Consider the following 16,805-nt stretch of genomic DNA (forward strand, 5'->3'; position numbering starts at 1 on the left):
TGATTTTGGGAGTTTAGGTCCTAACAGTTTAGGAATTAGGGGCCAAAAAGGGGCCCAAATAAGCATTTTTCTTTGTTTTCGCACCATAACTTTAGTATAAGTAAATAGAAATCTATGAAATTTAAACACAAGGTTTATGACCATAAAAGGAAGGTTGGGTTTGATTTTGGGAGTTTTGGTCCCAACAGTTTAGGAATAAGGGGCCCAAAGGGTCCAAAATTAAACTTTGTTTGATTTCATCAAAAATTGAATAATTGGGGTTCTTTGATATGCCGATACTAACTGTGTATGTAGATTCTTAATTTTTGGTCCTGTTTTCAAATTGGTTTACATTAAGGTCCAAAGGGTCCAAAATTAAACTTAGTTTGACAAAAATAGAATCCTTGGGGTTCTTTGATATGCTGAATCTAAAAATGTATTTAGATTTTTGATTATTGGTCCAGTTTTCAAGTTGGTCCAAATCGGGGTCCAAAATTAAACTTTGTTTGATTTCAACAAAAATTGAATAAATGGGGTTCTTTGATATGCCAAGTCTAACTGTGTATGTAGATTCTTAAATTTTGGTCCTGTTTTCAAATTGGTCTACATTAAAGTCCAAAGGGTCCAAAATTTAACTTAGTTTGATTTTAACAAAAATTGAATTCTTGGGGTTCTTTGATATGCCGAATCAGAACATGTACTTAGATTTTTGATTTTTCAAGTTGGTCTAAATCAGGATCCAAAATTATTATATTAAGTATTGTGCAATAGCAAGAAATTTTCAATTGCACAGTATTGGGCAATAGCTAGAAATCTTCAATTGCACAATATTGTGCAATAGCAAGTATTTTCCATTGCACAGTATTGTGCAATAGCAAGAAATCTTCAATTGCACAATTTGAAATTTCATAAATTAAAAGAAAATTTCTTCAAACATTTTTTTGGGAGGATTAATATTCAACAGCATTGTGAATTGCTCAAAGGCAAAACAAAAATTTTAAATTCATTAGACCACATTCATTCTGTGTCAGAAACCTATGCTGTGTCAACTATTTAATCACAACCCAAATTTAGAGCTGAATCCAGCTTGAATGTTGTGTCCATACTTGCCCCAACCGTTCAGGGTTCAACCTCTGCGGTCGTATGAAGCTATGCCCTGCGGAGCATCTGGTTTTTTCTATGCTTCTTTGAACTTATAATTATACCCCTGCTTTGAAAAAAAGGGGGGTATACTGTTTTACCTCTGTCTGTCCTTCCGTCAGTCTGTCAGTCACAGTCCTTCCGTCCCATGAATATTTTTCGTCACATTTTTCTCAGGAATTACACTACCAGGATTTCTGAAATTTGGTTTCAGGCTTGATATAAGTCAGCTATACCGTGTGATGCGTTTTCAGATTCATCACTCAACAACTTCCTGTTTACGGAACACTTGTTTGATTTTACACATGATAGCCAAGTTGAAAATTTTTTGTCACATTTTTCTCAGGAACTACAATACAAGGATTTCTGAAATTTGGTTTAAGGGTTAATAAAAGTCAGCTATACCGTGTGATGCGTTTTCAGATTCATCACTCGACAACTTCCTGTTTACCGAACACTTGCATATTTTTACACAATTAATATTATCCACTTGCGGCAGGGGTATCATCAGTGAGCAGTAGCTCGCAGTTTCACTTGTTTTAACATAAATATACAGCTGCAACAGTCTGTCATGGCTACTCCTCCTAAAACACAAAACAAAGAATTTCATGAAGCTTTCTAGTTAATGAATCCATTATATGTAGATGTTGATGTCCATAAGAATTTTTTATCCATTGACTATATAAAGAGTTGTACAAGTTCTTATAAATGAGGTCAAAGGGGACTAATAGGTTTGCACTCCATCTGTCTGTGTTTTCAGAGTTGTATTCCTATATTTCTTATTATTTGTCATAAATAATTTGTGATGAACAGAATCAAACTAAAGCTCTATTGGAGTAGTTGTGTTCAGAGACCTCAGTGTTTCTCTCTATCACTAAGTTATACAAGGTTTCAGGTAGTGTTCTCTCTATGCCACTGCTGGTGGACGTTTCGTCCCCGAGGGTATCACCAGCCCAGTAGTCAACACTTCGGTGCTGACATGAATATCAATAATGTGGTCATTTTTATAAATTTCCTGTTTACAAAACTTTGAATTTTCGAAAAACTAAGGATTTTCTTATCCCAGGCATAGATTACCTTAGCCGTGTTTGGCACAATTTTTTGGAATTTTTGATCCTCCATGCCCTTCAACTTTTTACTTGTTTGGCTTTATAAATATTTTGACAAGAGCGTCACTGATGAGTCTTGTGTAGACGAAACGCGCGTCTGGCGTACTTAATTATAATCCTGGTACCTTTGATAACTATTTACTTAGTTATACAAGGTTTCAGGTAGTGTTAAGATTTTTATTTTTATTTTTCAGTATTGGCATGACTACCAAATTAGATGGGACCCTTCACTTTATGGTGGCATTAAAAATATACGCATTGATCATGAGAAGATATGGAGACCCGATATTGTCTTATTCAACAAGCAAGTATATGTTTCTTAGTTATCTTACCTCATTAACATTTCCAGTAATATCATTGGTTAAAAGTGACCTCGTGGAGAGTGTTTATTTCATATGGGGTTAGTGGGTGTGGTTTATTGTAATACATGGTTAGTAGTGGTGTTACAACCTAATAATTTAATTTTGGATGTAACTCGACTTCTGATTGGCTGACGTTTTTTTGTTATGAGCCCATAGACATAATTTAGTCATGTGACCGTGACGTCATCAACGTTTTTCAATGGTTTTCTACGGTTTAAAATAGAATTTAGAATTAAATTATAAGAAATGACTGTAATATTTTTTCTGTCTATTCGAAATAACATAAAAAATGTGGTGCACACTGTTAAATAACCCGCTACGCGCGTTATTCAGTGTGCACCAAATTTTTATGTTATTTCTTCATAGACAGAAAAAATATTACAGTCATTCCTTAATTATAAAAAACAAAACAGTGTTGAAGAAATGTCTGAAAAGTTTTGCCGTGACAACAGATAAAGAAGTTGATAATCAAATAAATGCAGATAACACATTAAAAACTTACAAGTTATTGTTAGCATCTGATTTTGTATAGACCATTGGAAGTAATGATAGCTAGATCATTTATATTGAAGACTTGATCACTAGTCTAAATGCCACATGTTATAATAGTCAGTAAGATAAATTTGTTACACAGTGTGCTAGTGACTACAATATGTATAGTGTCAGTAAATATAATATGGGGTTCGAGCTTAGCTTCACTCTCACCCCTAAAAGATATACATGTATGTATTTTTGGGGTTTATGGCCCTTAACACTCACAATTCTGCATGTTCTGTGTACCACATTCACATTTAATTTTCTGACCAACTGAGAATATTTTCAAGGAAACACATGTTATTATTTTACAAAGATTTAATAAGTTTAAATTGCATTCTTGATCACCTTTGTCTCAAAATGTACAGTAATTCTGATCTAAGGTCATGCACATTTTTTAAAATACAAATAAATTTTAACAAATTTCAAATAACACAGAGACATTTTAGACTTCTTTTTGTTTCATTTTATAACCTATAGCTAACAATCATAATGAAAACACATTCCTGTCCACAGTCCTGGATTTAGTGGTCCAAGAGGGTTGTTAAGCTTATTGATACTCTTAATTGCTCATTTAAAAAATCCTTTATACGTTATTAACTTTTTCTGTTGTAGTGCTGATGGAAATTATGAAGTATCTTACAAATCCAATGTAGTGCTGAATTTTAGTGGTGATCATTACTGGGTACCACCAGCAATATATAAAAGTTCTTGTACAATTGATGTGCAATATTTTCCTTTTGACCAACAAATATGTGAAATGAAATTTGGATCATGGACATTCAAGGGAGACCAATTACAATTTAAGTTTTATATGAATATGGATTTTGTTGATCCAACTGACTATCTAAAGAGTGGTACCTGGGATATTATTGAATTTCCTGGCAAAATTCAAAGAATCAATGATACAGAATCTCATGATTACAAATATCTTATTGTTTTCAAATTCATTCTAAGAAGGAAAACATTGTTTTATACAGTGAATTTGATCATACCATGTGTTCTTATATCCTTTGTTAGCATTTGTGTGTTTGCTTTACCAGCTGATGCAGGAGAAAAGATAACTCTTTGTATTTCTATTTTACTTGCATTGGTTGTGTTTTTATTGCTGATTTCAAAAATTCTACCTCCTTCATTAAAGATACCATTGATAGCAAAATATCTACTATTTACGTTTATAATGAACATATTTGCTATTTGTTTGACTGTAGTTGTGATTAATAGGAACTATAGAACTCCTAGAACGCACAAAATGCCTTACTGGGTGCGATTTGTATTTTTATACATGCTTCCAAAACTACTTTTTCTTGAACGTCCAAATCATGATATCAGATGGCGTCACGTTAATGAACAGACTAATCAAGCAAATCAAGTGAAACAACAACAGCAAGTTCATCAAACAAGCTATTTTTCTCCAGAGCATCATCAAGTCTCAAGTAGTAGACAATCCAGTTTGTTGGAGTTGACTGAGATCCATCATCCAAGTTGCAGACTAAGTCCAAACCAAATCAATTGTGAAATGAGTGATGAAAATGGTGAACAGTTCCCAAAGAGAGTTACAGCTGAATTACATAAAGCTACAGAAGCTCTAAGTTTTATAACATGTCATCTGGAAACTGAGAATGAGTTTGAAACAGTAAGTATATAGATTGAAGAACTTGTACATGAGTTGGCTTTTACTTCTGGTTGACACATTTTTCACAGATTTTAAATATTTCACATATATTATACCATAAATGAAGTTTTCCTACTTTGATTTAGTTGAAACTTTACGTAACTGTTGGAATTGTTGAACATAACACTTTGATTTAAAAACAGGTATCCTAGGGCATGATTTTCTACAGAGCCATTGTATTTGCTAACAATTAAATGCCTTCGAAATATTCCATATTATTCTTGCAACAATTTTAATATACATTAAAATTGAGAATGGAAATGGGGAATGTGCCAAAGAGGTAGGTTTTGAATCATTCTCTATTCTATTGTATTATTCACATATTTACTGATTTCAGCAAGTCAACGTTGCCACTCCTAACTAAGTTATGAAATGTCAATTTTGGATTTGACAATAGCTTACGAGAAAAACATGTAAATTGAAAATGGCAAATGTTGTGTTTGAGCATTAAAAGAATTGAACAGATTTTTTTTCTATCAGTTATTCACAAAATGATCCATGAAAACTACAGATTTATTAGAATTTTTTAGCTTTATCTAATAGGGGGTAAAAGATAACAGCCACACACACGGCATACTTACCCTCACTTCAGTTTTTTAATGCCCGTATTTGTGCTATTAGAATTGAAATAATTCATGGAAGCCATAGATTGGTTGGAAATTTACACATGGCCTGGGCCGTGATATTCGTTAATTTTATCCCTCTCTACTCAGGATAAAATTCGAATATCATGGCCAAGGCCATGTGTAAATTTCCAACAAATCTATTAGTAATCATGATTACACCTGTTTTATGCAATGTAATTGATAGTATTATAATTACTTCTAATCAGAAATGGCATGATTACTGATTACATAGGAATACTCTGCAAATTGTAATCGATTACAGCTGATTACGATTAATGATTACGATTACCCCATGCCTGCTTGGCATAGCTGTTAATTTGCATGGCATTATCACCCTTTAATGTCTTGACCTGTTTAAATTCTTCAAGACTTTAATTTGACTTCATGTCGTCTATGAAAATAATGCCTAAAATTTGTATACACATATTATTAACATTATAAGTCATTTGAAAGAAAAGGCAGTATATTTTTCAATTGCAAACTAAAATCTCCAATTTAATCTTTGTATTATCTCTCCTAATCTGATGTTTGTTGATATGTATATACTACAAAGTTATCTTTTCTTAATTTGATTTCATTTCAGGTTTTAGATGATTGGCGGTATGTAGCCTTGGTTATAGACCGACTTTTGTTTTATGTCTTCCTGATTGTAACCATTGGTGGAACTCTGGGAATTTTAATGCAAGCCCCTCATATTTTAGAGTTTGTTGACCAAGATGAAATTATTGAGAATGTGATAAGAAAAATCAACACAATAAAGAATTAAAAGTTGAATAGAACATGAAAGTGTCTATGATCATGATGAGTGTTACTGGAATGGAGTTTAACATATAACTATTGAAGTTACTGTGCATTAGTGGTATGGAGATACACATATATACTATTAGTTGTAGTGTGCATTAGTGGTATGGAATTAAACATGTATACTATTTTAAAAAGTTACTTTGCATAAGTGGTTTATACTATTAGTTGTAATGTGCATTAGTGGAAGTTGTAGATGAAAGTGCACTTATCTCATCAGTGATGATTTGAACTTAACTCAATATCATTGTATAATTTTATTTTTGTTATTTAGTATTTATACCCCTCTATAGCAGGGGAGGCACTATTAAGTTTTACTTGTTTTTAATTGCAATACTTTATATATACATATTATGGACATTATGGTATATTACCGTTGATCTGCATCAATACAAAGGGTGAACAAAAATTTTGAATTGATGAATCTCAATTTTAGGTTATCATGGTTATGTTCAAATCACAACTTCATTTTCAATTAAAGTCATATATGATTCTTCAAATGTAAAAAAATAAGTTTGATATGTTTTTTTTTTAAATATATGTACATGAACTTTATTTAAGAGAAAATCATATATCTAATCAAATCTGAAGAAATGTACTTCTTATAATTCAACAATAGCTTTTTTGTAACCATGATTCCTCTTGTTTGAACTTTGGCGAACGCACAGTGAAAATTTGATTGGAAAACTATGATTAATTGGGTCAACAAACATGGTAGAGTTAGAGTTAATTGGTTTTGGAAGAACCAAATCATGTAGCAATTCTTATTTTTTAATTAACAAATATAAGCATGGAAAATTAATACGAAGTAAAAACATAACATATCCCCATCATGCTCAACTTTCCTGTGTTGACTATTTATTAAGGCTACAATTGATAAACTTCAGCATGAAAACATGTGGGTTAATTAGAAGGGAAGTTTTTACTGAATAAATTTTTTTTGTTGATTTATGTAATGGATTTATCATAAATGTAAAAAAAAATTGTGCAAAGAGGACGTTACATAAATTTAGTATATATGCTTTCATAATGTTGGATGAAATACAGTCTTAGAATTTTATTGATTTGATTTGGCTTCTTCCTAGATTAAGGATAATGTAATCAGAAGGTGGCACCTGACCCTCAACCAACCTATAGAAAAATAATAATCTCTTTTGCTTTTGTCGGTCTTTAAGTGGTGATAGCTCTAGATCTTGCATCATATTTGTGATGCATCCATCATCTCTTGATTTGTAGTCATTATTTATAAAATGCACCACCCTTCTATGTATCCTTTCTAGTTGGTCTTTTCCTTTCCTTGTATACATATGGTTTCCATATAATGGCTCCATATTTATGCATTTTTAACCGGATTTTTGTGACAAAAATGTCGGTTATTGATTTGGGGATGTACGGCAGGCGGGCGGCAATCAAATGTTGTCCGTGCATTAACTCATGAACTGTTCAACCAAAGCTTTTAAAATTTTAATATGTTGTTACTGACAACTAAATGAAGGTCAAGTTCAATAATGTCGATTTTGACTTTTACCGTTCAGGAGTTATGGTTCTTGAAAGATTGAAAAATGGAGTTTCCAGTCGTGTCCGTGCATTTACGCATGAACTGTTCTACCTAAGCTTCCCAAATTTTTATATGTTGTTACTGATGACAAAATGGAGGTCAAGTTCAATAATGGCGATTTTGACTTTTACCGTTCAGGAGTTATGGTTCTTGAAAGATTGAAAAATGGAGTTTCCAGTCGTGTCCATGCATTTACGCATGAACTGTTCTATCTAAGCTTCCCAAATTTTAATATGTTGTTACTGATGACAAAATGGAGGTCAAGTACAATAATGATGATTTTGACTTTTACCGTTCAGGAGTTATGGTTCTTGAAAGATTGAAAAATGGTGTTTCCAGTCGTGTCCGTGCATTTTCTCATGAACCATTCAACCAAAGCTTTTGAAATTTTTATATGTTGTTACTGATGGCAAATTAGAGGTCAAGTTCAATAATGACGATTTTGACTTTTACCTTTCAGGAGTTATGGTTCTTGAAATATTGTGAAAATGCGTTTCCATTCACGTTGTTGCATTTACTCATGGACCATTCAATCTAAGCTTTTCAAATTTTAAGATTTTAATTTGATATTGACGATTTTCACTTTCACCATTCATCAGTAATGGTTCTTGTGATATTGCCAGGACACAAATAAATATTAATAAATCCGGTTTGCTGTCGTTGTGACAGCCTCTTGTTCTTACATTCTTTGAGGCAATATTGTAAAATCTGAGGGATTTCAAGGTAAAACTTTTTTTTTTTTTGCTAGTGTTTGCTAAATGTATCCCTCATTTTGGGTCGAAAGAGATTTTAATTCTGGGGTACAGAGGGTACGAGAAATACCACAAAGGACCTACTTAGTGCACTTAGACCTGAATTAGTATAAGGGACCTGATGGAATGATACGATTGTCACAAAGGACATACCATATAGAAGTAGACTTTGTAATAATACATAATTTCAAACTGTATAATCATATCTTTAGTAATTAGAAAGTGATTGAATGTTTTATTAACATTCACCAAACTCAGTTGATTGTCACTTACAAATGTATGTATTGATAGAAATTTATGTTTGTTCAATCTTGACTTGTCTAGAATCTGCTTGTATACTGTTTAAACATGTATTAGTATGTGGTATTTTAAATGGTTCAATTTTTTTGTTTGTTTGTTACTGCCATATTTATATATTTTGTATTTCTGTCTGTTATAATTTTTTTTTTTTTAAACTTTTATGTGATTGTGTATTTCTACTTTGTTTTTGTTCTTTTTTGTTTTGTTTGCTTGTTTGTTTAGATCATTTTTTATTTTTCTCTAGTAAATTTTATACTGAGACTATTATACTATTAGTTTTTTTATATAAAGATATGAAAATAGTAAAAAACTTCTATATTTTTTTACCAACACATTAGAATACATACACATTTTAAGGTAAAGATTGAATGAAATGTAATCAAAACCCTATGGGACTGACTTGATATCTAAATGTTCCAAGGCTGATCACTACTTTTTTGATACATAAAATAGAGTGCATTGATAATTACATTCTATACATACTATACATGAACATTTCCAGAAATTTGTCGATGTAATATATGCTCAGATATTCAAGGCACAAAATAATGTTTCTCTTCAATACATAACTTTTGCAAGGTGCAAGAATCTAATATCTGTTCCAAAATGATAAATGTGTCATTGTTAACCTTACCTTTAAACATTGGAGTTATCTTCCTTTGTCTAGAATAGCTGTTAAATCAACAACAATCAATGCAATATTTAAATTTACTTTCACTGATAAATTGAAGCAATCTTTACCATTCAGTACTTTCAAGCACTTTGATTAAAATATAACAGTTTATTACATGATTTAAGTTCATTTACATTTACCGGTATATACATATTTAGATGCACCATGTAACAGAAAGTGCAATCATCATTTGGGAAAAAGGCATTATTCTTGCAGCGGCACTTTATGGTCTATGTCCTTGACCATCTTTTAGCTGCACTTTTTATACAACTACAAACTATTTTGCAGTTGAATATTGGTTTCACGCCATTATCGTTGTTGTTATTTGAAGACATTTGGTTTTCACACAATAGCCCCAATAGAGGTTAAAAAAATCGGGGGAAGGGGGAAGATTTCAAACAAAAAAAATTGGGGGGGGCAGAGGGGCCTATTTGAAACAGCATAGTGTATTGCACAAAAGAAAAAAAAAAATGAATATAAATTTAAATCACATAGCAAAGTTGGAGTGAGTAACAACCTTACTCAAGCAGAAGAAGAGGTTTCAGGGGACTATCACTACAAAGTAAGGATCCCTCCTTGGGCAAGAAATATTTCAAACTACAGAAGCCAGACTTTTAAACAGAAAACAGGAAATGAGAATGTAAATAATTTTAATTTAAAAAGGTTTTTAATTGGTTATCAAGGTACCAGGATTATAATTTAGAACGCCAGACGTGCGTTTCGTCTACATAAGACTCATCAGTGACGCTCATATCAAAATATTTATAAAGCCAAACAAGTACAAAGTTGATGAGCATTAAGGATCCAAAATTCCAAAAAGTTGTGCCAAATACGGCTAAGGTAATCTATGCTTTTAAAAGTGTAAATAATTTTACAGTTTTACTCAAATTAAGCTGTATACACACGAACACACTCAACACAGACCAGTTATTTACAAAGCTGCCAGAATTGTCAAGGTGTGTTCAGTCGAAATTCACCATGAAGTTGTGATCAAATAAAGATAAAACTGAGTACATATATAAATCAGAAGATGCAATATGAGTGCCAATGAGACAGCTCTCCATCCAAGTCTTACTTGATTAAAAGTCAACAGTTATTGGTTATAGTACATTCTTCAACATGGACCTTTGACTCACACCAAACAGCAAACTATAAAAGGCCCAAAATGATAAATAGATATGAACCACAGCAATAAACGACAATTACTAAACAACAAGCTCACGACATAGAATAGTATGCTTATTATGATTTAAATTATAAGAGTTGGTACAAATGTACAAATGTTTCAGTTCAAGTTATAGTTTCATTCTGATTAATAGAAGAGAGGACAAGAGGTCACTTATCTATCTATGATGAGTTTATTTATAGTATCTATTTTTTATCGATTTTATTATACAATTTTACAAAATGTTGTTAGTATACATTATGAAACTGAAATGTTACCAAGCAATTTAGGAATAGTCAATGAAAATGTGTTCCTCAGTGCAATTTTTTGAAAACAAACGAAACAATTATGATTTATTTTTCCCAAATATTGTCCATTTTGGGGCATCATTTATTCAAAAACTTGTGGTGCAATTGATCGCGATAGAGGCTATTGCCAATGAGACAACTATATACATATACACCATAGCTCATACAAATACAGGTTATATTCTTTTCATATATTTTATGATGGTATGATTCTCAACCCCTAACGGGAGGGATTGTGCTTGATATTCATATGATTAAGACATAATCTTTCAATCAGTTTAATTGAGGTTTGGAGCTGGCATGTCAGTAACTGCTAGTAGTCCTTTGTTAATTTATGTATCATTGTCATTTTGTTAAGTTTCATTTGTTACCTATTCTGACATTGGACACAGACTTCTTTTAAACTCAGTTTTACTGTCGGTAATGATGTGTGTTTGTTTTTATACGACCGCAAAAATTGAAAATTTTTGGTCGTATATTGGTATCAGGTTGGCGTCTTTGTCGTCGTCGTCGTCGTCCAAATACTTTTAGTTTTAGCACTCTAACTTTATAAAGTGAAGAGAAATCTATGAAATTTTAACACAAGGTTTATGACCACAAAAGGAAGGTTGGGATTGATTTTGGGAGTTTTGGTTTCAACAGTTTAGGAAATAGGGGCCAAAAAAGGGCCCAAATAAGCATTATTCTTGGTTTTCGCACAAAAACTTTAGTATAAGTAAATAAATATCTATGAAATTTAAACACAAGGTATATGACCACAAAAGGAAGGTTGGGATTTATTTTGGGAGTTGAGGTCCCAACAGTGTAGGAATTAAGGGCCAAAAAGGGGCCCAAATAAGCATTTTTCTTGGTTTTCGCACCATAACTTTAGTATAAGTAAATAGAAATCTATGAAATTTAAACACAAGGTTAATGACCATAAAAGAAGGTTGGGTGTGATTTTGGGAGTTTTGGTCCCAACAGTTTAGGAATAAGGGGCCCAAAGGGTCCAAAATTGAACTTTGTTTGATTTCATCAAAAAATGAATAATTGGGGTTCTTTGATATGCCGAATCTAACTGTGTATGTAGATTCTTAATTTTTGGTCCCGTTTTCAAATTGGTCTACATTAAGGTCCAAAGGGTCCAAAATTAAACTTAGTTTGATTATAACAAAAAATGAATCCTTGGGGTTCTTTGATATGCTGAATCTAAAAATGTTCTTAGATTTTTGATTTTTGGCCCAGTTTTCAAATCAGGATCCAAAATTATTATATTAAGTATTGTGCAATAGCAAGAAATTTTCAATTGCACAGTATTCAGCAAAAGCAAGAAATCTTCAATTGCACAGTATTGTGCAATAGCAAGAAATTTTTAATTGCACAGTATTGCGCAATAGCAAGAAATCTTCAATTGCACAGTGAGTATTGTGCAATAGCAAATATTTTCAATTGCACAGAATGGTGCAATAGCAAGAAATATCTAATTGCACAATATTGTGCAATAGCAAGAAATTTTCAATTGGAGTTATCTTTCTTTGTCCAGAATAGTAGTTGAATCAACTTAAATCATTGTTTTATACAATATATAATGTATATTCACTTTTACTACCAACTGATAAATTAAAACAATCTTTACCATTCAGTGATAACAAGCACTTTATTTTACATTTTAATATTTTATGATGTATTTAAATGAGTAGTTATTGTTGCAAACTCCATTAGAAATTTAAATTGAGATCAGTTTTGGAAAAAGGGAAAGGGGGGTGTGAAAAAAATGGGGGGGGGGGGGGGGGTAAATTTTTCTCAAATTTTATTTTTCATAAATAAAAAGAAAATTTCTTCAAACGTTTTTTTGAGAGGATTAATATTCAACAGCATAGTGAATTGCTCAAAGGCAAAAAAAATATTTTTAGTTCATTAGACCACATTCATTCTGTGTCAGAAACCTATGCTGTGTCAACTATTTAATCACAACCCAAATTTAGAGCTGAATCCAGCTTGAATGTTGTGTCCATACTTGCCCCAACCGTTCAGGGTTCAACCTCTACGGTCGTATAAAGCTGCGCCATGCGGAGCATCTGGTTTAATATGAGTTGGCTATATGTATAAAAGGAGGGTTGAGATCTCACAAAACATGATTAACTCCGCCTCATTTTTGTGCCGGAGCCTCTAGCCTTTGTTGGTCTTGATGGATAGATAAAGGAAGATGTGGTATGAGTGCCGATGAGACAAGTAGTCTCCATCCAAGTCACAGTTTATAAAAGTAAACCATTATAGGTCAAGATACGGTCTACAACACAGAACTTAGGCTCACAATGAACAGCAAACTATAAAGGACCCCAAAAATTACTAGTTTAAAACCATTCGAACGGGAAAACCAACGGTCTCATCTATATAAAGAAACACTCATGAAGTTTTGTATGACGTCCATTATCACTGAACTAGTACATATCTTTGTTTATTGGCCAGCTGAAGCACGCCTAATAATAAATAATGGGGTCACCGTTCATTTAGGCTCACAATCAACTTCCGAAAGACGCATACAAATTTGTTAATGTCCATTTTTTTTCTGTTTAACTAGTTAATATCGAAATAAAAAAAGAGCTAAATTACAGAAATCGCTTAAATTTTACTGTTATTTGGTTTATGTACAGCTTATTTGAAAACAATAATACAAAATATAGGTCACCGACGAGTTAAAAAAGATATTTCAATTTTGATGCCAAAAAAATGGCAATTTTGTTAAAAGGCAAGGAATTGCTGTCAATGCAGAAGAATTGAGTTGGGATGAAAAATGTAAGATCCTCCGAAGTAATCCTGTAACAGCGGCCAGAATGTTCGATCATAGATTTTGTCTCTTTTAAAAACAGTTATAATGTCAGATGCTCATCCCATTGGAAAAGTGAAAGACTATTTCTACAGGGTTGAGTTTCAGCAAAGGGGTTCTCCTCATACACACTGTTTATTTTGGATTGAATATGCACCTACATTTGAAGTGGATGACGATCAACAAGTTATCGATTTTGTAGATAAATATATTACTTGATCCATACCGTCTCCTGATGAGGACCCAGAACTTCATAAAATTGCTGTACAACAGCATAGTAAACATCTTTCAAAAAGTTGCAAGAAGAAAGGTACGAATTGTAGATTCAATTTTCCAAGACACATTCAGTGCATTCGTTCATATCTCGGCCTGTCACTGAAAAAGACTTGACCGAATCCGACATTAAAATTAGCAAAGACAAGTTGGAAACTGTATGGTAAGAAATAAAGGATTCAGAATTAGATGATATCTCTACAGACAAACTATTTGAAAAGCAAGAATATCACAAGAGGAATTTATAAAATGCTTTCAATATGTAACTTCCAGAAACCATATTGTATTAAAAAGAAAGAAGACAAATTTGTTTTACAAATCAATATAATGCACATTTACTTAGAGCGTGGGATGCCAATATGGATATTCAGCTTGTTTTAGATGCGTTTTCATGCGTTGTGTACATTATCAGTTATATAAGCAAATCTGAAAGTGAATTAAGAATGTTACTTCAACAAACAAAATGAGAAGCAGCTGACGGAAATTTAAGTGCGCAACAAAACATGAAAAAAGTAGGATCTGCCTATCTTCAACATAGATTGCACAAGAAGATCTGTTTCGTGTAACTGGGTTGAGAATCAAAGAATGTTATCGAAAAGTTGAATTTATCCCCGTGGGTGAAAATCCTTTTAGGTTATCGATTCCTCCCCAACAACTAAAAAAAAAAGTCGAATAAAAAAACAGACAACAAAAGAATGACGGGGATGAGACTGAAAATCATTCGGATGAAGAAAATGTATTGATGAGAAATAAAAATGACATAATGAAATTAAATAGTTTAGCAGATTTAAAAGTTTGGCAGATTTCTGTTCAAAGTTTCATGTTTTAACTGAATCACAAGTTCTTAAAAAGATAAATAAAGGCACGACTTTTAAACTGAAAGAAGAATTGGGTTATATTAGGAAATTAACAAGAACATCTCCAGGATTTATCAGATATCCTCGTTTTTCAGTCGACAAGGTGCCAGAAAAATACTATCAAAGTATTCTACAATTGTTTTTACCCTTTAGAAGTGACGACCAATTGAAACCGTCCATGTTTGAAACTTATGAAGATTTTCGAGCGTGGGCATGTAAAATTCTCTAATAGTAATAGCTAGTCAGCTTTGAAAGGTATTGTAGGTCATAATATGTCTTCATATGTGAAAACATCAAGTTCTATAGATGAAGCTTTTGAAGAGTAAGAGGAAAATGGATCACATGAAGATGCATTGGCTCAAATATGTTCCGAATCAGAAAGTGAAAGGGTTATGTGTGGTATTGAAGAGTCTGCAAACGAAAATGACAATATTGATGATGAAATCATTGAAAACAAACTTCCAGATTTAAACCGTGAAATTGAGAAATAGTTTAAGCCTACCGATTAGGTCTACGGTGTTTACTAATAAGGAAATTATACTGATGTTAAGAAGTATAAACGAAATTTAGAATATATGTACATTGTCGGAAAATATAGAATTTATTTGTACGAGCTTTAGAAACATGATGAAAAGTGAGGCTATGCCGAGATTTTTTCCTGTTTCGTAGCGAGTTCAAATAAATTTTATATTTTCCGACAATGTACATATATTGTTTTTATCCTGCAATTTACACCCGGTACTTGGGGTTAGCTGTTCAAATCGAAATCATTGCTTTCGTTATTTCAAAAAAAAAATGACATAGTTGAAACATGGACCGCGATCAGGACCCCAAATCAGAAAGAAATATCCGTCTTACCGCTTGCTCAACGTCAAAACGGGTAACATAAGACTTTATTTGTACATGTACAAATAAAGCAAAAATTTCTTTGACACCTGTTATTTGTACAATATAAAGCTGATTGCAGGATAAAATCAAAATCACATCTTCTTTGACATTATACATTGGTGTCTTGAAAAGGCAAATGGAAAACATGATTATCCATTTTACTCTTTCATTACTGGTGGCGCTGGAACAGACAAGAGCCAGTTAATTAAGTGTGTGTATTTTGAGATATCCAGAATTCTTGCTCCAACCTTGTACAACCCACATGACGTGAGTGTACTTCTGGCAGCACCTTTAGGTACGCTTCATTTAATATTAATGGTAGCCTATTCATAAATGTCTGTCAATATTCAAGTCATTATCAAAGGATCAGGCTACATTAAGTGAGGATAAATTAAACACATCACGAACTAAAATTTCCCCGAGGGTATCACCAGTCCAGTTGTCAGTACTTCTGTGTTGACTTGATTTATCATTGATATGTTCATAATTATAAATTAACTGTTAACAAAACTTTGAATTTTTGAAAAACTAAGGCTTTTCTACCTCAGGAAGAGATTACCTTAGCTGTAATTGGCAACACTTTTAGGAATTTTTGTCCTCAATGCTCTTCAACTTCGTACTTTATTTGGCCTTTTATAACATGTTTGATTCGAGCGTCACTGATGAGTCTTTTGTAGACGAAACGCGCGTCTGGCGTAAATATTAAATTTTGTTCCCGTTTAGCCCATCTATGATGAGTTTATTTGGACAACTTACAAATACTTATCATTGATGAGATATTTATGGTTAATAAACGTCTTTTGTATTTTGTTCATGAAAGATTAAGGCAAATCAAGAAAAAACCTTGAAAGTTGTTTATTTGGAGGTGTTTCTATTATAGCAGTTGGTGATTTCTACCAGTTACCCCCTGTAAAATAAAATAAAAGTGATAAACTGTATGTAAACGATCCTTCTTATCATTTGTATTACCTGTGGAATGAATTGTTTATGGTAGATGTA

General features: G+C 32.4%; 1 protein-coding gene across 2 annotated transcripts in view; it reads left to right on the forward strand.

Moving 5' to 3' along the window:
- LOC139519938 (acetylcholine receptor subunit beta-like 1) overlaps positions 1-9,103 on the forward strand; it is a 32,101-nt gene extending 22,998 nt beyond the window's left edge. The window contains exons 4-7 of one of the 2 annotated variants that reach the window (XR_011663765.1): positions 2,423-2,532; positions 3,740-4,760; positions 6,009-7,211; positions 7,923-9,103. Coding sequence is in view for 1 of the 2 variants with exons in the window: in XM_071312255.1 (XP_071168356.1) it covers positions 2,423-2,532; positions 3,740-4,760; positions 6,009-6,191 (1,314 nt within the window). In the remaining variant the exon portion in view is untranslated. Of the gene's footprint in view, positions 1-2,422; positions 2,533-3,739; positions 4,761-6,008 lie in introns of both variants that reach the window. The other variant, XM_071312255.1, reaches the window with a different exon arrangement.
- Positions 9,104-16,805: the final 7,702 nt, after the last annotated feature.

This window comes from Mytilus edulis, chromosome 4, assembly GCF_963676685.1.
Source record: "Mytilus edulis chromosome 4, xbMytEdul2.2, whole genome shotgun sequence".
Classification (NCBI taxonomy): Eukaryota; Metazoa; Mollusca; class Bivalvia; order Mytilida; family Mytilidae; genus Mytilus; species Mytilus edulis.